Here is a 22,390-nt window from a genome sequence, read left to right as displayed (position 1 = left end):
CTCCCGGCAATCTCGATTCCAGCTTGTGCTTCCTCCAGCCCAGGTTTTCTCATGATATACTCTGCATATAAGTTAATATGCGATAAAACCAGGCTGCTCTAAACTCCCTTGATGAGAATAACCAGGCATGGCTTTGGTCTGAAGAGCTGTGTATTGAAGAGCTGTTTGCTCACTACTATTTATATTTCAAATACCATCAGGAATTGAGGATGTTTTCAGTAATAGGAGAAAGATCTTAGCCGAAAACTGAGCTGCATGCATGCTGTTGAGAGGTGTGGCTTTGTTTTCAGACACGCTGTCCCATGTACATACTGTGGCTGCAAGTGTGTTGGAAAGACGGGTGGGGCTTGGGGGTCCTATTCTGAAAGGACCAGAGAGGTCAGTCCTCCTGGTCCCTGGGAACAAAGGAAACAGTGGCTGCTTTCCTGTCTGGAAGAGGGGTATTCATCACCCCTTTCCATGAACCTGTGGTTCCTTCAGGCCTCATTCCAATTTCTGAAGTACAGATGTCGTTTAAATTTTTCTTTGCAGTGTGTTCAGTCACCCACTTGGGTCTGACTCTTTGCAACCCCATGGCCTGCAGCACACCAGGTCTCCCTGTCCCTCACCATCTCCCGAAATTTGTCCAAGTTCAAGTCCATTGCATCGGTGATGCCATCTCATCCTCTGAAGCCCTTGTCTCCTTCTGCCTTCAATCTTTCCCAGCATCAGGGACTTTTCCATAGAGTTGGCCATTTGCATCAGATGACCAAAGTACTGGAGCTTCATCATCAGTCCCTCCAATGAGTATTTAGGGTTGATTTCCCTTAAGATTGACTGGTTTGATTTCCTTGCTGTCCCAGGGACTTTCAGGAGTCTTTTCTAGCACCACAGTTTGAAGGTATCAATTCTTTGGCATTTTGCTTCTTTATGGTCCAGCTTTCACAACTGTTCATGACCACTGGGACAACCATAGACTTGACTATATGGGCCTTGTTGGCAGAGTAATGTCTCTGCTTTTCAGCACACTGTCTCTGCTTGTCATAGCTTTCCTGCTAAGAATAAATCATCTTCTGATTTCATGGCTGCAGTCATCATCTGCAGTGATCTTAGAGCCCAAGAAGAGGAAATCTGTCACTAGTTCCACCTTTTCCCCTTATTTGCCATTAAGTAATGGAGTTGGATGCCATGATGTTAGTTTTTGGGTTTTTTAAATATTTACTTTTAAGCTGGCTCTTTCACTCTCTTCCTTCACTCTCATCAAGAAGCTCTTTAGTTCCTCTTTGCTTTCTGCCAATAGAGTGGTATCATCCGCATATCTGAAGTAGCGATGTTTCTCCCACCTATCTTGAATCCAGCTAGTAACTCATCCAGCCCAGTATTTCTCACGGTGTGGTCAGTGTGTAGGTTAAACAAACAAGGGAACAGCAGTTCGCCCTGTTGTACTCCTTTCTCAATCTTGAACCAATCAGTTGTTCCACACAGGGTTCTGACTGTTGCTTCTTGACCAGTGTACAGGTTTCTCAGGAAACAGGTAAGATGGTCTGGTATGCTCATCTCTTTAAGAGCTTTTCACAGTTTGTTATGATCCACACAGTCAAAGGCTTTAGCGTAGTTGATGAAATAGAGGTAGATGTCTTCCTGGAATTCCCTTGCTTTCTGCATGATCCAGCGAAAGTTGGCAATATGATCTCTGGTTCCTCTTCCTTTTCTAAACCCTGCTTGGGCATCTGGAAGTTCTTGGTTCACACAATGCTAAAGACTGGCATGCAAAATTTTAACCATGATCTTCCTAGCATGGAAGATGAGTGCAATTGTCCAACATTAGTACATTCTTTACTACTACTCTTCTTGGGAATTGGGGTGAGAATTGACTTTTTCCAGTTCTGTGGCTATTGCTGGGTCTTCTAGAGTTGCTAATATGTTGAATGCAGCACCTTCATGGCATTATCCTTAAGGGTTTTGAATAGCTTTGCTGGAATTCTTTGCAGTAATGTGTCAATAAAATCAAGTAAATATACAGAGGCCTATGGTCAAAAACTTACAAGCCAAAAGTGTAAGTTATGGGATCTGATGGCCTTTTACATGACTGAGTTGTAGCAACAGTGCTCCTGATCTCTGAGGGAGAACAGTGAGCGCTCCTGAAGAGATATCTTAGTTCTCTGCCCAAGGATGGAACCTGAGTGGACTGGATGAAACCCCAGGAATCCTAGTCAACACACCACCAGGAACTAGAGGCTAGAAGCAAAGTGACTCTGGCTCTATCCCCCATTTGAAAGCAAGAATGTTTAATGGAGGCAAAAACCACAACGTTTATTATTAGAGACCCAGCACAATGCATGGCAGAGCACACTGAGAAGCAGGTTGTTTATTTAAGACAGAAGAAGGCAGAAATACGCCCCCAGATAAAAAGGGTATGGGCATCCTCTCTAATGAGGAGGAGGAGTGCAGCAAGTCAGAGCTAAGCAGAGACACACACCCGAGGTGGAGTGTGGGAGTCCCGAATGAGAGGAAGAGCAGTAAAGATGTGACATAAATTAACTTATATAGGACAGTCCTTCCAGATCATTATTTACCTTTGGCCAATTACCTTGTTAATTTCTTCACACCTGACTGGTCCATAGACCCTCAAAAGGTGCATGTGAAACTGTTTTATAAGATAGATGCCAGCACAGAACCTGTGGGTACAAGTCCACTTATTATGGGGTGGGGCCTCTCTCTTTTCGACCCCCAATAACTGTTCCTGCACATGTGTGGACAGGGAAGTCCTTGTTGAACTCAGAAGTGGGCTCCTTATCTCTTTACTTTAGCAGAGCTCAGCTTTGGCCACTAGCTTTGTCCTTGGAGTTCTCGGTGTGAACAAAGCTTGATTTTACTCGACTTGACAAACACCAGAGGTCCAACCCAGAGGCACCCTGTCTCCTATGTCACTACCTATGCAGGTTCCCTTCCTCTCAGTGTCTTGGATTCCATGTCTGTAAAATGAGGATTTGCCTAGATTGTCTCTAAGGCAGAGTGAAGATGAACATTCCTTGAACTTCAAGGCAGGAAGAGGTTGAGGGATGAATCTGAACATGGCTGGACAGCTTCTCTGCCTGAAACTTTAGAAGGGATTAGGACTGTGCAGATGGTACATTCTCCGAATGGGCATCCACAGTCACATTGTCATGGGAAGAAAGAAATCCTGGATGGTCGTGGGTGAGGGGAGTCTGCTGGGTATAAGCCCACTCAACCTGGCCAGAGAAGTTGGTGCTTCCCTGCCAGCAAGAGGCAGCCACGATGACCTCCAAGACCCAGGGCTACAGCTTGCCTTGATGAGAGGAGTCTGGGGTATGGGGAGAGTTCTGAACAGGGCTCTACCTGGGGGAGGCATCAATAGAAACAATTTGAAACCATGGGAGAGAATGAGCCAAAGCCTAGAGTGAATGCAAGGAGAGAATGGAGCCAGAGCTGAGGCACCTGTTCCTCTCTGTGGGACTCCAGGAGAGGAGATACGAGTTAAAGAGGCTGAAGGATGAAAAGATTGAACGCAGGAGAGGAAAGAGAAGGAGGTAGCAGTGACCAGTGGGGTCAAATGCAGTCCACGTTTGGCAGAGGTGGAGGGCTAGACACCTGTCTTGTTGAGGAGACACTGGATTTTGACAAGGGGCATCTTGGAGACCTCCGTTTAGCCCTTGCCCCTGAGTCGCAGGCTGCCCCCCTTTTTTGTGACAAATCTTCCAGATGTGAAGCCAGTTTCAAACTTTATTCTGATGGAGGAGTTACATAGGAGGCCTGCCTTGTGGATTCATCCCATGGCTCAATTGGGAAGCCCTGAGCAGCAGAGGGTCAACGTTTTATTGGGATGTTGGCAGCTCACAGCTCTGGGCACTGCCCCTTCCCTGGGGTGGGTGGGGGAGCTCAAAACTCGCAGATCACAAGGAGTTGCTTACTGCAGGGTACATCATTCCACTTGCCGTCAGGAGAGATTTCCACACAGTTCTCTGGTTGTCCCTCATCACTCTTGTTGGGCTCCCCATTGGCCCAGTTGGAATAGACCAGTATTTTCCCAGTGGGGTAGGTGAACTTCCCCTCTGTGGAGATGTCATTCATGCTCAGGTAAGCATTCTTTTTCTGGGCTCTGACCACCTGTGTCACGGCCTCATTCTCAGCTGCAGAGCGTGGGAAGGCCAGCTGTTCCTGATGCTCTGAACCCAAATATGATATTACAGCACCTGCCATCTTGAAGATCTTCACCACGACACTCCGGGCATCAGGGAAGAGCACCGCTAGGGGAAGAGGAGAATCAGGCTAGGGATGTGCAGCAGCTAGACCTTGTGCTTCAACTGGAGTCCCCAGATCCCACGAGGGTACCAGGGCACCAGATAGCACAAAAGCAAGGCACTTAGCTCTCAAGCATCCATCATGCAAGAGGTGAGGACCCTGGAACTCAGGTGCTTATGCAAGAAGCCCAAAGTCACCCAACTCTCAAATGTAGATGAGGATCAGACCTTGGAGTTGACACTAAAGCTCCCACATGCACTTTCTGTTCTTCCCCGTGCTGTTCACGAGAATCCAGCATTTTAATTACTGTGTAAATAGGAAGGACGTTGGCAGGGAAATGACACTGTAGAGTCCAGGGCAGTTCCTGAGAGTGTGGAAAACACCAAACAGGTGGCTCACTCTCACCCTTGCATGATGACTGGGCATGAGGAGTTGTCTGAGTGGTTCTGTGCTGTGTGAAGGGGTGAGGAGAAAGGGGAGGACGGGTGCATCTGATAGCAGCCAAGTGCTGACCTCTGCACTGGGGGCAGTCCAGTGTTGGCTTCCATATGCTCGCAGGTGAACCTATGGCCAGTCAGCCTCCCTGGACCACTGAGCAGGGGATGACGGCATCTGAGAGCTCTATGTGGGGGCAGGAGGGCAGGGTGGGATCAGCTTTGGAGAGAGCCCTGTCTGGGCTTCAGAAAGTCATGTGTTCAGCCCTACCCTGGCAATGACAGGCCAGGTGACAAGGGAAAGTCATTTCTCTTTTCAGAGTCTAATCTCATATTTCTAAGGAAAAGGTACACTGCAAAACAGCAGCCCCTATGTGACGTGTTAAGTATCTCTTTTTCTTCCATCCCATCCACACCCCTCTGACTTCCAGGGTCTGCATGGAAATCTTCTGGGCTCCTAACAGGGCTCACTGGACTGGTTCTGAACCCAGGCTGCACCCTAACCCACTGCCCTTTTCCTCTGAGCAGCTTCAACAAGCAATCGGAGACCAGATTTTCCACGTAGTCGGATGGCGCCGAGACAGCCCCGGACAAGGTCAGTGCAAGCTTGTGTGCCATGATTGGTTTATGTCCCATGCATCTGGGTGTGGGTGTGTGTGTGCATGCGTGAATACATCCGTGTGTCCATCTGAAGGTACATGGGCTGACTCAAGGTCCATCAGGATGGGTGTGCATATGTCTGCATGTGTGTTCATGTATGTAGGTGGTGTGGACTGAGTGATGGTGTTTACATACACACAGGTGGCCAGCACATATGCCCAAGTTCACCTTTGTTTATATAAGTCTGCATAAAGGGTTAGTTTTTAAGTTGTGCCCAACTCTTTTTGATCCCATGTACTGAAGTCCACCAGGGACTTCTGTCCATGAGATTTTCCAGGCTAGGATATTGGAGTGGTTTTCCATTTCCATTCCAGGGGATACTCCCAACCCAGAGATCAAACCCAGGTCTCCTGCAATGCAGGCAGATTCTTTACCAGCTGAGCTACCAAGGAATGGGGTAGTAAATAGATATGTAAATATGATTGTGCAAGAAGGAAGACATAAACTGCTGAGAATTCTCATCCCACTACTTCAGTACTTAGTTGGCTTGAGTTCTTAGGAGCCAACCCTATGTCTCACACAATCAGGCCCCTTTATGCTCTACTCCTTCAGAAAACTCTCCTTTTTTTGAATCAGTGAGGTTTGATAAGTGATGTGCATTCAAAGCTGTCATCAGGGAGAGGAGAGAAGGAGGAGGGGTAGTTGATGGAGTGTGTCAAAGATGCAGGGCACTCAGGTGTGTGCTCTAGGAGGCCTTAGCCTGATTAGGATCCAGGCTTAGGGAAGAACCTCTGCTTTAAACTCCACAAGAGGTGCAGGAGAGTCCAGCACTGGCCAGAGACTGGAGGCAGCCTATTCCTTCCAGACCCAGGGACATCTTTAGGGTAAGATACTTGGTGGCCACACACCAAGGATTGGTCGCCAGCAGCCTTGAACCCCACGGGCAGCATCCTACCCCCGCTCTCAGGGTCATGTCTGGATTCTCTGCTTCCCTGGGCTGTGCAGCTTCTTCTCTGGGCATTTGGACACTTGGCCCCACAGATGGAAGAAAAGTATCCTGGTTTGGGTGACCCCTTGTCTGTCATAGGAACCTGCCCAGGGTAGGCTGTGGTGAAGGTCTGCTGAACTGGTGACATGGACCGCATCCTCCTCCTTGTCCTGTGCATCTACTTGAGCTTCTGGAGCATGTGGGGTATGGCTCTGTCCCAGCCCTGTCCTAACCCCACCTCCTGCCCCAGGTCTAGGTCCAGTCCCAGTCATGGTCCCAGCAAGTCCAATTTAGACCCAGCCAAGAGAACTACGAGCCTAGCCTAGACTAAGTCTGAGGCCCATGCTCAGGGCCTGGCAAGAGTCAGGTCCAGGAACTCACCTTTCTTATACTGAGAGAAGGCATTTTGGAAGCATTGCAGCTGTCTGTCTAAGATTGTCACCCGCTGCCTGAGAGCATTGACCTCTGCAGGAGAGAGAGGCCAAGTGAAGACAGATCCAGAACAGCCTAGGGTCACTCAGAGCCCAGGCCTCAAGGGAAGAGAGTCCAGGTGGAGACTCAAGTTGGGGGTGGGGTAAGGAGGTGGAATAGAGGCCTAGGAAGCCCACCTTTGCTGACCTAGTTGGCCTCTGTGTCCACAGGATTTCCTGGGGTTCTCTTGTGAACAGTATCCCTGACAGGTCCCTTGCCTCACTGACAGTGAACCAGATGTCATTTTAATTCCAAATTCTAGGAATCTGATAGCACTTCCTTTTGCATTGCAGAGGGTGGTATGGTTGTAGGAGAGAAATACACATAGCTTGAGTATTTCCTATCCATTAAATTATTGATGTTCAAGGTTATCTGATGAACTGGAGAGGGAGGTTGGCTTGTCATAAAGATCAGATAGAAAATCTGCTCAGGTATTCCTCCAGAGAGTCACAGAGGCTAAGACCAGAGTCCACCTCACCATACACCCTGTCAGCTTTTCCTGCTTGACTCCCACCTGTAAATGGGTTACCTGAGAGGAGAGCTGAGCTGAATAAGGCCTCCTCCCTGCCCCAAACCCTAATGGGGCCTCCAAGGCTTCCTTACCTGCAAGCCCACTCTCCCCCTTTGCTCCTCTTTCTCCAGGATCACCTCTGTCCCCCTTCAGCCCAGGGGGGCCTCTGGCACCTGAAGGGCCCTGTGGACCTATAGCTCCAGCAGGCCCTGGATAAGAGAAGTAGAAATGGGTGAATGCTGAACATATATTTTAGCATTTTCGTGCTCCGCCCCCCCAACCACCCCCAACTTCCACACATGGACTTCCTTTCCCCAAGCAGCACACCCTCCCACATACAAATGTTCCTCTGTGCCTGGATCCTCTTCTTGCATCCTCTCTATACACTGACTGTCCCATAAACTAACAACCAGCCTTCCCAAATACAAACAGTCCCTGCTACTCTCAGCACCTTCTCCCTGGAGACAGACAGTTCCCAAAACCCAACACTGGCTCTCTCCCTGAAATGCCAGCTCTGACATGATGGCTGGTGGGGGTAGGCACAAGGGAATATGAGCCCAGCCCCATATCCATTGCTCACCTGCTTCCCCAGCACGTCCAGGGGCTCCAGTCTCCCCGGGGGCACCTCTCTCTCCTTTGAGGTCTGTGGGGCCTCGGAAGCCCTGCATGCCTGGGGCACCCACTCCTCCTGAGGATGGAACACATTGGAGAAACATGGCTGAGAGTGCGCTCAGCAGGTACCATTTCTTCAGCAGTGCAGCTTGTCACCTATAGCTCCAGGTGAGAGAGCGACCTGGGAGACTGCTCCTGACTGCTTGGTCTCCTCTAGCAAATTCAGTCAGTGTGGGAATGTGGAGAGGCCCAGCCAGGCCTACCAGGTGTAGATGTTCCAGGCTTTCCAGGCACTGTGCACGTACCCTGGTCCCCACCAGGGCTGCCAACGTCACCCCTCCCTTCTCCCTCCCTCACCCACCACATACCACCCTCCTACCTTTGGGCCCAGTCTCTCCTTTGGGGCCTGGTGTGCCTGGAGGTCCCATGCTCCCCTGCTTCCCTGAGGGGCCCTGTCTTCCAGCTGATCCAGGAATACCAGGAGGCCCTGGGAAAAACGACCAGCCCAGTCAGTGACACTGAATCTCCTCGGAATGGAGTGCATAAAAGATGGGGCTGTAGTAGAAGTCAGACAGGCAGCCTCCTCCTAGAGATGTTGCCCTCACTCTCCACCCTCCCCAGGAGCTGCAGTCTTCCCTGAGATAACCCAGTGCCACCTTGAGAATGACCTTCCTCTTCCTGGGGTAGAATCTGTGCATGCCTAGTGCCATGGCCTAGCGGCAGCATGCCATCTACAGACACCTTCATTCCATAAGCTGCTCACCAGGTGGTCCAGGGTCTCCCTTTGGTCTGGGTTCCCCAGCAGAGCCATTGTCCCCTTTTGGCCCTATGGGGCCAGCTGGTCCAGGCCTCCGTACTCATCCTGCAGGTCCGGGTGAACCTGTGGGCACAGACAAGATGGACATAAAGCTGATCCTGGCCCAGGAGGAACCACCTGCCTGCAGGGTCAGGGCCTTGGCGTTCTTTCAGGGTTCTGTAGGGTGTAGACACTGCCCTTCCAGGTGACTGGTCCAGTGGCTGTCAAGAAATGCATATCCACATCCCCATTTTACAAGTGAAGAAACAGGCTTGCTGAATTGGAGGCAGATCCAAACCAAGACTCACCTGGCTTTGCATACGATGCACCTGCCCCTGCCCCAAGGCCACGGTATTTATGGCAGTTCAGTCTGTCAGCTTTTACCCTGGACCATGGACTCCCTGCCCTCCCCCCTTCCCAGAACCAAAGTTTATGGCAGAAATGACACCTGACACTTACTACCAAAGAAATAGAAATCAAAAGCACAAAGAGCTGTCACCTCACACCTCTCAGAATGGCTATCATCAGACAGCAAATAGGAAGTGCTGCAGAAGTAGAGAAAAGGAAAGCTTTGTGCAGTAGGGATGCAAATGGAACAGCCACTATGGAGACAGCATGGAGGTTTCTCAGAAAGTTAAAACTAGAGCTACCCTAGAATCCATCAATTCCCCTTCTGAGCATTTAACTAAAGAAAATGAAAACACTAACCTGAAAAGATATATGACCCCCAAGTTAATTGCAGCATCATTCATGGTAGCCCAGACATGGATGCAGCCTAGAGCCCAAGTATCTATGGACGGATGAATGGATGTAGAAAATGCAGGGTGCATATACAATGGAACATTATTCAGCCATAAAAGAGAATGAAATCTTGCTATTTGCAGCAACCCTGGTGAACCTTAAAGGCACTATGTTTAGTGGAATAAGTCACAGGGAAGGGCGGTACCATACGATCTCACTTATATGTGAAATCTAAGAAAACAAATAGAAACAACATACTCACAATACAGAGAACAGATTTGTGGTTGCTAGAGGTGGGTTTGAGAAGTGGGCAGAATGGATAGAAATCTTCAAAAGGTACTAGGGTCCAGTTTAAAAACAATTAAGTCCCAGGATATAATGTACAGCGAAGTTCTATAGTTAGTAATCCTGGGTTGCATGCTTGAACATTGCTGAGCAAGCAGATCTTAAAAGTTCGCATCACACATAAATCGTTAACTATGTGTGTTGATGACTTATTGTGACAATCATTGCACAATATATGCAAATATGAATTCATTATGATGTACATCTGATTCTAATATATTATAGATCAATTTTATTTAATATAAAGAAGAGAAAAAACTATGTAACATGCTTTTAAAATTATGGAAGATAGATGATATTATTGTGTATTATTAAGTGATAAAAGTAAGTTATAAACACTATTTAATATGATTCCATTTCTTCAACATGTCCACGCATGTCTCAGGCATGTGCACATGTAACACACATTGAAAAAACCACAAGAAGAGCATAGACAAGTGTTAGTTGTTCTTTCTAAGGAGCACAATTGAGGCAATTTTAATTTCCATCTTCTTGTATTTAGTGATCATATACTAATTTGCTTTGGAAAAATGACCAAACATTTAAAAAAATCACATTACCTTAAGAAGGCTACCTAAGTCTGAAATTATAAGAGATTTGCCTTCAAAGACTAAAGGGAGAAATGCCTATTGATTCAAGAATTATACACTCAATTCTGTGAATTTGGTTATTCTTTTTTCATTGAGATGTAATTCATATAATATAAAAATTACTTTTTTTTTTTTTTTACTGTGCTGTGTAGTTTGCAGGCTCTCAGTTTCCCAATCAGGGATTGAACCTGAGGCCTGGCAGTGAGAGCATGGAATCCTAACCTCTGGATTCCAGGAATTACCTGTAATTAATCATTTAAAGTATACAATTCAGTGGCATTTAGAACATTGACATAATTGTACAACTACCACTACTCTTTAGTTCAAGACTATTTGATTAATCCCAGAGAAAAGCTCATACCCATACTCCCTCCCTGCCTCCTCCTAAGCCCTGGCTACCTCTATGCAGCTGCCTGTCTCTGTTAGCTATTCTGGATATTTTATATAAATACATACAATATATGACCCTTTGTGTCTGCCTCTTTAAACTAGGAGTGACATTCTTGAGTCTCATCCAATTTGTAGCACATTATCAGTACTTCGTTCCAATCTATGGATGAGAAATGTTCTATAGTATGAATACAATATATTTTCTTTATTCATTCACCTCAGATAAATGTTGATAGACACTTGGGTTGTTTCCATCTTTTGACTGTTGTGAGTAAGCATTCATGTGCAAAAAGACAACAAAAGAAATCTGTCAGTTACTACTAACTTGTTCATTCACGTATTTGTTCATTTCCTCATTATTTCATTTCTCTGTTCACGGAGAATCTCTCTGTGGAACATGGCTTTCTGCCTAGCACTGAGCAGGAAGTAAATGTCAGCACCAGGTCCTGGTCTGCAAGGAATTTGTCACTGAAGTTTAAACTGTGAGGCACAGGTAATGAGTGAAGAAAACAGCTTCTGAGATGTCCCTTGTCCATCCCAGCACCCTCAACCCATGGACACACACGTACTCATAGGGAACAGGACTTCAAGGCTGAAGAGGATTCAGAGCCCTGGAGAGGAGAGGTGACATTTCAGATCTGGAAACCACTCCCCCAGGGTAAGAAGGGCCAGTCTTGCCCGGGCCAAGAATGTGCAGGTGGAGGGAGACTGGAGTATTTGATGGGTGATGAGAGTGTCTGTGCTGGACATTGGGTCCTGCTCTTAGCTCCAATTCTCACTAGGCAATCAATGGGAGCCCGGAGGATAGGCCCCACATCCCAGACCCCCTGGTGCACAGTGCTCAGGCAGAGACACCTGGTCCCTGGCTGAGCCTCTCCTGGGCTCCCCCCTGGCTGGGGAGGGCAGCAGGTACCTTGGAAGCAAGTCATTCCTTAGAAGGGAGCATTCGAGGTTGCCATCCTTGTGTACAAACCATGGCAGCCATGAGAGCAGGGAGGTAGAAGAAGGGATACTTTTCAATACAGGGCCCCTCGGGGAGCTAGAGAGAGTTGGCATCTTGAATACCACCCTTCCTCTGAGATCACTTCTAGGAGGCCTGCTCTAGCCCCAGCCCATTCATGTTGGAAGCTACTTTCTTTCTAAAAGACAGACAGATATTGTCTCTTACCCTACAAATCCTAGGGATGTTATGTATTCTTTTCAGCTTTAATCTGGTTCATGTATTTCCTCTCCAATCAAAACACAAACTCCAGAAAGATGAAAAGAACTCAGTTTATCCCCCATAACCCTGGCCCAGGGCCATGGTGATTCCCTCGTCCTTGTCGCTGGTTCATCAAATTCTCACTTCTTGTCAGTAAAAACCAGATCTTCTCCTGTGGGGCAGTGTTTCCAGAAAATTCCCTTAATAATCAGTACATTTGGAAACCTCAGGCGAATTCAGCTGGTTGGGACAGCAGAAGAATAAAAGTTTATCTTGAAGACCCAACAAAGAAATGAAGCCTTGGCTCAATTCTCTGTCACTGGTGGTTGATATTATTCTCATCTACAGATGATTAAACTGAAACTTACGACAGTCATCAGTTCAAAAATATTTGACATTCTGCAGAGGCAACATTTAATACGAATGAACAACAGTTAAGTTTGGGAGTGTATGTACTCAGTCGCATCTGACTCTTTGTGGATTGTAGCCTGACAGATTCCTCTGTCCATGATATTCTCCAGGCAATAACAGAGTGAGTTGCCATTTTCTATCCAGGGGATTGTCCCAACCATGGGATCAAACCTACATCTCCTACGTCTCCCACATGAGTGTACTAAGTCACTTCAGTCGTGTGCAACCCAGTGGCCCAAAACTTGCCAAGCTCCTCTGTCCACGGGATTCTCCAAGCAAGAATACAGGAGAGGGTTGCTATGCCCTCCTCCAGGGGATCTTTCTGACCCAGGGATCAAAACTGCATCTCTTACATCTCCTTCTTTGGGAGTCAGGTTTTTTACCACTAGCACCACCTGGGAATCCCAAAAAGTTCTGGAGCAGAGGATCCAAATACCACTTGCTCACTCATTGTTTGTACATTCTTGGGGTGGTTAGGGTCAGAAGATCCTAGGGGAGAAATCAGGACAGGTGGTTATGGAGCTGGGGATTTGGGCAAGCCAGTCTTTGCCAACCAGTAAAGCCATGTTTTAGGTGCACTGAAAATCTGGGGGATTCCTCCCATCTTGGGAAGACCATCTTCAAGGTTTCCACTAAAGAAGATTCAGAGTTTTGGGGTTGGTTACAATTCCAGTGCCCACCCCTTCCCATCAGGGCAAGCCCATGGTCCCAGCTCTACCTGGATCTCCCTTCTCCCCCCGGGGGCCTTCTCTCCCATCTTGTCCATCACGACCAGGCAAGCTACCCTCCAGGGGGCTACACATAACCAGGGTACAGGTGTTGGCCAGTGTTTTCTGGGAATAGATCATTATTTCTGCTCCCAGGGATCTCCAGGGCTGTGTAAGCAGGAGCAGCATGGAAAGAGGGAGGAGAAGCATGTCCTAGGCAGAGGAAAAGAGGGGGGGGGGTGCTCTTGGTCCAAGGACAAGGATTAGGGCTGGCCCAGCTCCTGGAGGTCAGGAGAAGCCCTTCCCCCATCTCCTCTCTCATCCTCTGGGGCCAAGAGTAGCAGGGCTTCAAAAGCAGTTCAGGGAAAGTTAGGATAAGGTCTGGCCAGAGAGGACATGAGTGGACCAGCTGGGCCTCTGACCTGGTCTGCCAGCAGCATGAATCTACTGTCAGATGGTCTGTGTCATCCCTTTTGGGGCTTGTCATCCCTGTCAGGGGCACTTTGGCCAGGATGTAGAATGCCTCACTGAGGCCATTATCACACCAGGAGGGACTCACTGAGGGCCGTTGTGTGCGACCCTTCCCTCTCTGGGTCTCTTTATCCCTTTTTATACCAGTGAGTCGGTTGCTTTACCTCTTACAATGCTGGCTTGTTTCCTAGTTGCTGTCACTTGCTGCTCTGGACAGACTAGTACTGGAGTCTGCAGTGCTATCTGAAAAAAAAAAAAGAAAGCCAGAGGGATAATGCTTGGTAAGCTCTGTCCTGAGCACAGAAAGGTGCATGACTGCTTATTTTTCAGGATTTGTCATACCAGGGCTCCACCAGGAAAGTTCCTGGTACACCTAGAGTCCTGCCCAGACCTCCTAAGAGGACTTGGGACAGGGGCCTCTTGGTAGAGAGGACGTGTGAGATGGGTGCCATCAGGGGGAAGCTGGCTTCAGAGGAGGAAAGCCGATGTCCAGTAGAGTTTCTGGTTACCATCAGAAAGGGACTCAGGAGCTAAGTGAGATCAGGGTGCAGGACGTGGGTCACTCCCAGTGTTGGGCTTCTTTCCTCTCTCAGAGAGAAACTGTAATGTTTAGAGCATGGAAAAGAATCATGGGAGTTGCAGAGACCTGGAAGAAAGCCCGAGGGACCGTGCAAAGGACCGAGGATTGCCACGCAGGCTGATGTAGTGGGAGGGAAGGGGTTTCCTAAGCAGAGAAGTGCCTCCTTCCAAGAGGATGATGAATTGCATTTACCCTGGGGACTTCCAGACAATGGCATCAGACATCTGGTTGTATGTCACATTCAACTCTCCCCCTCTCCCTGTCCTGGAAAGACATCTCCCACCAAACAAAGGGAGAAGAGTAAAGAGCACCCCTTATTGCCTCATTTGCTCCCACCACCAGCACTGAACCTCCTAGAGTGGAAGATCTACACACACCCTGCCTTCTTCAACCACCCACATAGGCAAGGAGATATTCACTGGATATTGGAAAACAAATTAAGAGGCAAGGACAGAGATACTCACAATTGCTTCCTGTAAGGGTCCAGAATATCCAAGCATGTTAGAGTTCCTGGGTAAGCATTGGCTCTTTATATCTGCCCTATAACTTGACCCTCAGCCCCAGTTTCCTGAGACTTCTCTTCAGGAAGTAGGGTAATTTCCTTATTATTGACTCACTCAATTTCACCCCCACCTGAGCTCAGGTGTCCACCTGGGTTCTGGACACCTGCCACTAATGTTGACAGGACTAAACACACATTAGAGTTCAAAGAGCACCCTCAGCCCAGGATCTCATGGGTACCCCACTTCAGCCTTGTAAGTAAAATGGCAGCATCGGTGTCTGTATTTCATGATGTCCAGGGGTCCAAGGTCCAGAGAAGAACAGTAAGTTGTACAGCGATCTACAACTCTTGCAAAAGCAGCCTTCCTCTGCAGAGTCCAAGAGCTAGCACCCTGCGGCCACTTCTCTTCCACCTTCATCTCAACATTACTGCTCGGACACTAGGAAAGAGCTGGGAGCTGCTTGGCCAATCTGAGCAGAAGTGGGGCAGGTGAAGGGCTGCTGAGGCAACAGCCTGTGGGAGACAGCATCTCGGGGAGCTGCCATCTGGCAGGGGTCACTCTTTTGCTTTCTGCTGTCAATCTAGGACAACTCTCCACTTGCCTCAGGATGGCTTTCTACGCTCTCTGTTCATCCCCTGCCCAACCCTTATTCACTCACTGCTGCTGCTGCTGCTGCTAAGTCACTTTAGTCGTGTCCGACTCTGTGTGACCCCATAGATGCACATGACTATCCAATTCTCTTAATTATAGGGTTTAACGGCAACTGCCTACATGCTTGCTGCCCCAGACACTGGTTTCCCTGGTAACTGATGAACAAACTGACGTCAGCTCTCTGTTAGACTGGTAGGCTCCTCCCTCAAGTGGTGAAGAGTGCCTCCACGTCCTTCCTGCTCTCTGCTGAACATGGTATGCTGTTGCACTAGGACCCTTCTTTTCTGGACACGTAAGATTTCCTATCTAATAAGCCATGGACATCTTTGTCCCTGTCTCCCAACTCTTGCTTTGGTCTCAAGGCTGGGCATCAACACGCGTGCACAGCTGCAGGGTGAAGCCCAACAATTGGTGAGTCAGCCAGAAAGCTACAGAAAATCCCGTGAGTGCAGAGATGTTGGAGAATGAGGACAGGAAGGGAAAGTTGTGGGGATAATCCCAGGGTTCATTTCCCTAGCATGTGGGTTCCTGTGAGAGATATCTTTCTCTTCCATTAAACTGATGACATCCTATTAACCTCAGTTTCTTTACAGTTTAAAAGTAGCAGCCTAGGCTTGTGCTTCACCTGACTGCCTGGGGAGGGCTTGTGATACTGGCAAAACACAAGAGCCTTTCTGGTTTTATTGTTTTCTACAAAATACAAACATACCCCTGACCCACCACCCCTAAATAATTACAGGCTTTAGAGACACTAACTGGGACAGCTTGTGAATTGGCCATGGTTGGTTACCATGAAGGGTTTGGTTAGGACCGGTGGCAATGGCGAAATAAAAAGAGTACCCTCTGGGCTTCTGGTCCCAGGTGTGGGAGGGGGCAGAGCAGTGATATAGTGTCAAGGAACAAAGCTCTATGCAGCCTACATGCTTTACAACAAACAGGTGGAAGCTGCTACAGTGGGCCTACTCAAGTTGCTGAGCAATGCAAAAAAACACCGCTTTAGTGGCCATGAAGTTCAGGAATGGGCTGGTAAAAATGCCATACCCAGACTTTTCCACCTGTCCTACAGCCCTACTGCTGCCAGGCTAATAGAAGGACGAGTGGACTGAGTAAGCAACAACAGATGCAGGAAACCCACTGTCTCAACCTGTGAACCAAGAGGCTAGCTTAAGTCACAGAGCTTTTCATTAAATATTCCAAGAGCAGTCAGCACAGGGCGTACCTACATCGTGTTAACCCAGAGCAAACTCTTCAACATCATCGGAGTTCAACTGTTGATCACCCAAATATCATTGACAGCTAACGATCAGGAGAATAACTCACTTTTGTCCTTGCCACAGGATCTACGCCCAGGGGAACATTCTGTAAGTGGCTCTGGGACTGAAACTGGTATGGATGTCCCAGGTGTTTCGGGTTTGCAGCCCTGTAAGGATTAGGAATAAGGGACTTAAAGATTTCATCTGTGCCCACATAAAATAACTAAGAAATTAATCTAGGGCCTCCACTAGAGAAAGGCACCATTATATTAACCTTGTGTTCTGTTATACCCCTCCAGTGTTTTTTGACACTGGCTGGAGTGGACTGAGTTTGCACAGAGTAATGGTACTCTAGCCAGGACAAAAAACGTAGTCATGGGCGTTATTATGTCAGAATGCTGTGACTGCTTGTATTTTGCTTACTGGTCATGATCTTCCCTGCACTGAGTCTGTTAGACATCTTACATTTCATGTCTAGTCTGAGTGGTAAGGAATCTATTTGCAGACATGGCAATAGTGACCTCACTCCATAATGAATCTGATGGTGGGTCTAACAGTGATATGCTGTTGTTATCCTCAGGAATTCCATGAAAAATTGACCTGATAAATGCCTGTCTCCAAAGACTTCCTACTCTTTGGACTCTCAGTACTCGCAGCTGTGGTTGTCTGTATTGCATTTGTGGTATCTGACTGCGGTGCACCTTTGTATACCTGAGGCCGGGAATACTGTGGAAGAGGGGTGGACCTAGATAGTAAGGGTCATAGGTCATACAGGTTATGTAGGGATGGAGTGTATGGTCAGCCCATTTGAGATGCTGTTCCCTTGCTTTTACTACATCTCCCTGCTCGACCAGTCCCTGCTCCACTCACAGGACTGCTCAATCCTATTTCATACATTGCTTAATTAATAACCACCTACATGCTGGCTGCTGCTCTTCCTGCAGGTTTCCCTGGTAACAGATAAGCCCAGCTGACATCAACTCCCCCTGTAAAGGGTAGGGGGACACATTGACACTTCTCCCCAGTGCCAAAAATTGCTGCCATTTCCTAGCTGCTATAAACATTGGCACATCACTCTAGGATAATGTGTTTCAAACATGTAAGATGCCCTGTCCAATAACCATTGATGTCTTTGTTGCGGTCTCTCCCCCTTGCTTCAGTCTTAGGGCAGGGCATCTACAAGGCATGAAGGCCTGTGAGGTCCAGCCCAACAGCAGTGGGCAGGTTGCTTTTGTTTTGGTCTCTGGGAACTGTCAGGGGAGGTCTCCCAGACCTGCTTCACCAGAGCATTTATAGACCCATTCTGCTCTGTTCTGGGTGCTGAGCTCTTTGCTTCTGAAACCATAACACAGGCAGGAAAAAGGAAACATGGACATCAGAAGAAGTAAGATTCCAGCTGTTTCCCTCCTAACCTGTCAGGCAGAGGGCAATGTCTCTGAGGTCAAATCTTGGGGGTTTGATTTATACCTTTCATCTGATCATTGTATACTAGGTACAAATTCAGAGCAACTGTCCACACCTGGCTAGGAGTGGCTTGTCCATTGGTTGGCTAGAATGGAGGGCTCTTCATATACTATTGCCTTTATTGTCCTTTCATTTCCTTGAAGTTGATGTCTTAGTAGCTCCCATTTGTTGATTCTTAGCTCAAATAGTAATCCTCCTTCCCTTCACTACCCAGAGTACTCAAGTCCTCAGGTATACAGGCATTCCTTAAAACATTTCTCCCTCTGCTAAGAGCTGGGATCCAAATGAAAAATCACTTTCTGTGGCTCAGATGCCTTTCTTGGTTTTAGGCATGGATTGAAATCCATGCCTTCAGTTCATGTGCCCACTTATATGACTATAAGTTCAACTCTTATGGACAGATGTTCAGACATAAGCAGCCACCAAGTCCAGATGAAAAGCACCTGAGTTTGAATCAACACTCTTCCTGCAGGCTGTATCAGAGAAGTACTTTTCTGATGAGACTGAATTTCCTTTCTCTCCATGCAGAACAGAAGGGTGTTGCAAGCCAGTTGAAGCAGGATCATAGGATTTTGGGTACAAATGACTCTTTCATTGTATCCAAAGAGACTAACTGCTAAGTCTGCTAAGTTGCTTCAGGCATGTCTGACTTGCAAGCCAGTTGAAGCAGGATCAAAGTTTTTGGATACAAATGACTCTTTCATTTGTATCCAAAGAGACTAACTGCTAAGTCTGCTAAGTCACTTCAGTCATGCCCGATTCTGTGTGACCCCATAGATGGCAGCCCACCAGGCTCTCTGGTCTCTGGGATTCTCCAGGCCAGAAAACTGGAGTGGGTTGCCATTTCCTTCTCCAAAGCATGAAAGAGAAAAGTGAAAGTGAAGTTGCTCCGTCATGTCCGACTCTTAGTGACCTCATGGACTGCAGCCTACCAGGCTCCTCCATCCGTGGGATTTTCTGGGCAAGAGTACTGGAGTGGGTTGCCATTGCCTTCTCCAAAAGAGACTAAGATATACCCCAAATCACTATCTTCCTACCTTTTGGAGAACAGTTCTCATCTAGGTATAATTGTGTCTCAATCCCCACCAAGGATAAAGTCAAACACCTGAGATGATTAGGTTATCCCAAGGGGTAGGAGAGGGTGGATTTGGGGAAGGTGGATTTGGGGCCCTAGGGCCCTCAAGCACAAGATCCTAGTTACTTCTGTTTCATAATCACTTACTTCAGAACTTACAGGAGAGGTGGTTCAGCATAGGTGTATCTTGGAGATAAGGAATAAAGGAATAAATCACATGCCCACCCAGCCCAACCCCTAATTATTTTATGGACTTTCCTTCTTAACCATCCATTCAAATGAGCCTGTACCCCTCAACCACTTAAGGCCACATGTATTCCCAAGGGATGATAAATAACTACTAGGATTTGAGTAAATGCTGTCTTGTACATCCCAAAGGGAATCAGGAGAATCATGTCTTCTTGAGAGTTTAAGAATGGGTTGGTATAAAGGTACAAAGAACCCCCAACAACTGGTGGCCCAGTGGTTAGGATTCCTGGGTTTCACAGCTGTGGCCTGGGTTCAGTTCCTGGTCAGGGAGCTGAGAGCCCATAAGCAACATGGTAAAGCCAAAAAAGAAAAACAAGTTTTCTCCCCAGTGTACCCTCAGTTTGAAGTCCCTGTGACCCATAGCTTATTGGTTTCTTTCTTTTGTTTTTGGCCATGGAGCAAGGTATGGGGGATCCTAGTTCCTGACCAACAATGGAATCCATATTTCCTGCATTGCAAGCAGGAAGTCTTAACCACTGTACCACCAGGGAAGCTCCCCCAAAGAATATTGGGTACTATCTGTTTGTTCAGTTGTTTCTCAGTTGTGTCTGACTCTTTGTGACCTCTTGGACTCCAGCACGCCAGACCACCCTGTCCATCACCAACTCCCAGAGTCTACTCAAACTCATGCCTGTTGAGTTCGTGGTGCCATCCAACTATCTCATCTCTGTCGTCCCCTTCTCCTCCCATCTTCAATCTTTCCCAACATCAGGGTCTTTTCTTTTTTTTTTTTTTATGTTTCAGCTGATTTTTTTTTATTTAAAAAAATTTTTTAATATAAATTTATTTTAATTGGAGGTCAATTACTTTACAATATTGTATTGGTTTTGCCATACATCAACATGAATCCGCCACAGGTATACATGTGTTCCCCATCCTGAACACCCCTCCCTCCTCCTTCCCCATACCATCTCTCTGGGTCATCTCAGTGCACCAGCCTCAAGCATCCAATATCATGCATCAAACCTGGACTGGTGATTCATTTCACATATGATATTATACATGTTTCAATGCTATTCTCCCAAATCATCCCCCCCTCTCCCTCTCCCACAGAGTCGAAAAGACTGTTCTATACATCAGTGTCTCTTTTGCTGTCTCGCATACAGGGTTATCGTTACCATCTTTCTAAATTCCATGTATATCCGTTAGTATACTGTATTGGTGATTTTCTTTCTGGCTTTCTTCACTCTATATAATAGGCTCCAGTTTCATCCACCTCATTAGAACTGATTCAAATAAATTATTTTTAATGCCTGAGTAATACTCCATTGTGTATATGTACCACTGCTTTCTTATCCATTCATCTGCTGATGGACATCTAGGTTGCTTTCATGTCCTGGTTATTATAAACAGTGCTGCAATGAACCCTGGGGTACATGTATCTCAATTCTGGTTTCCTCGGTGTGTATGCCCAGCAGTGGGATTGCTGGGTCATAAGGCAGTTATATTTCCAGTATTTTAAGGAATCTCCGCACTGTTCTCCATAGTGGTTGTACTAGTTTGAATTACCACCAACAGTGTAAGAGGGTTCCCTTTTCTTCACACCCTCTCCAGCATTTATTGCTTGTAGACTTTTGGATAGCAGCCATTCTAACTGGCATGAAATGGTACCTCATTGTAGTTTTGATTTGCATTTCTTTGATAATGAGTGTTGTTGAGCATCTTTGAATGTGTTTGTTAGCCATTTGTATGTCTTCTTTGGAGAAATGTCTATTTAGTTCTTTGGCCCATTTTTTGATTGGGTCGTTTATTTTTCTAGAATTGAGCTGTAGAAGTTGCTTGTATATTTTTGAGATTAGTTGTTTGTCAGTTGCTTCATTTACTATTATTTTCTCCCATTATGAAGGCTGTCTTTTTTCACTTTGCTTATAGTTTCCTTTGTGGTGAAGAAGCTTTTAAGTTTAATTACATCCCATTTGTTTATTTTTGCTTTTATTTCCAATATTTTGGGAGGTGGGTCAAAGAGGATCCTGCTGTGATTTATGTCAGAGAGTGTTTTCCCTATGTTCTCCTCTAGGAGTTTTATAGTTTCTGGTGTTACATTTAGATCTTTAATCCATTTTGAGTTTATTTCTGTACATGGTGTTAGAAAGTGTTCTACTTTCATTCTTTTACAAGTGGTTGACCAGTTTTCCCTGCACCACTTGTTATAGAGATTGTTTTTAATCCATTGTATATTCTTGCCTCCTTTGTCAAAGATAAGGTGTCCATAGGTGCGTGGATTTATCTCTGGGCTTTCTATTTTGTTCCATTGATCTATATTTCTGTCTTTGTGCCAGTACCATACTGTCTTGATGACTGTGGCTTTGTAGTAGAGCCTGAAGTCAGGCATTTTGATTCCTCCAGTTCCATTCTTCTTTCTCAAGATTGCTTTGGCTATTCGAGGTTTTTTGTATCTCCATACAAATTGTGAAATTATTTGTTCTAGCTCTGTGAAAAATACCATTGGTAGCTTGATAGGGATTGCATTGGATATATAGATTGCTTTGGGTAGTATACTCATTTTCACTATATTTATTCTTCCAATCCATGAACATGGTATATTTCTCCATCTATCAGTGTCCTCTTTGATTCCTTTCACCAGTGTTTTACAGTTTGCTATTTATAGGTCTTTAGTTTCTTTAGGTAGATATATTCCTAAGTATTTTATTCTTTTTGTTGCAATGGTGAATGGAATTTTTTCCTTAATTTATTTTCTCATTATTAGTGTATAGGAATGCAAGGGATTTCTGTGTGTTGATTTTATATCCTGCAACTTTACTATAATCATTGATTAGCTCTAGTAATTTTCTGGTGGAGTCTTTAGGGTTTTCTATGTAGAGGATCATGTCATCTGCAAAGAGTGAGAGTTTTACTTCTTCTTTTCTAATTTGTATTCCTTTTATTTCTTTTTCTGCTCTGATTGCTGTGGCCAAAACTTCCAAAACTATGCTGAATAGTAGTGGTGAAAGTGGGCACACTTATCTTGTTCCTGACTTTAGAGGAAATGTTTTTAATTTTTCACCATTTAGGATAATGTTTGCTGTGGGTTTATCATATATAGCTTTTATTATGTTGAAGTATGTTCCTTATATTCCTGCTTTCTGGAGAGTATTTATCATAAAT

At 46.3% G+C, this 22,390-nt stretch overlaps 1 protein-coding gene across 1 annotated transcript; it reads right to left on the bottom strand.

The window, feature by feature from the left end:
• Positions 1-3,790: 3,790 nt before the first annotated feature.
• LOC113885352 (conglutinin-like) lies at positions 3,791-13,252 on the bottom strand. Its single transcript, XM_027530635.1, is given in 7 exon segments — positions 3,791-4,247; positions 6,646-6,729; positions 7,339-7,455; positions 7,827-7,934; positions 8,238-8,345; positions 8,622-8,738; positions 13,051-13,252. Coding segments are annotated over 7 exon segments (1,101 nt in total). The 5' UTR covers positions 13,250-13,252; the 3' UTR covers positions 3,791-3,879.
• Between the last annotated feature and the right edge of the window lie 9,138 nt (positions 13,253-22,390).

The sequence above is a fragment of the Bos indicus x Bos taurus genome, chromosome 28 (genome assembly GCF_003369695.1).
Source record: "Bos indicus x Bos taurus breed Angus x Brahman F1 hybrid chromosome 28, Bos_hybrid_MaternalHap_v2.0, whole genome shotgun sequence".
In the NCBI taxonomy this organism is placed as follows: Eukaryota; Metazoa; Chordata; class Mammalia; order Artiodactyla; family Bovidae; genus Bos; species Bos indicus x Bos taurus.
The sequence above is the reverse complement of the archived record's forward strand: the minus strand, read 5'-3'. Positions and strand labels throughout refer to the sequence as shown.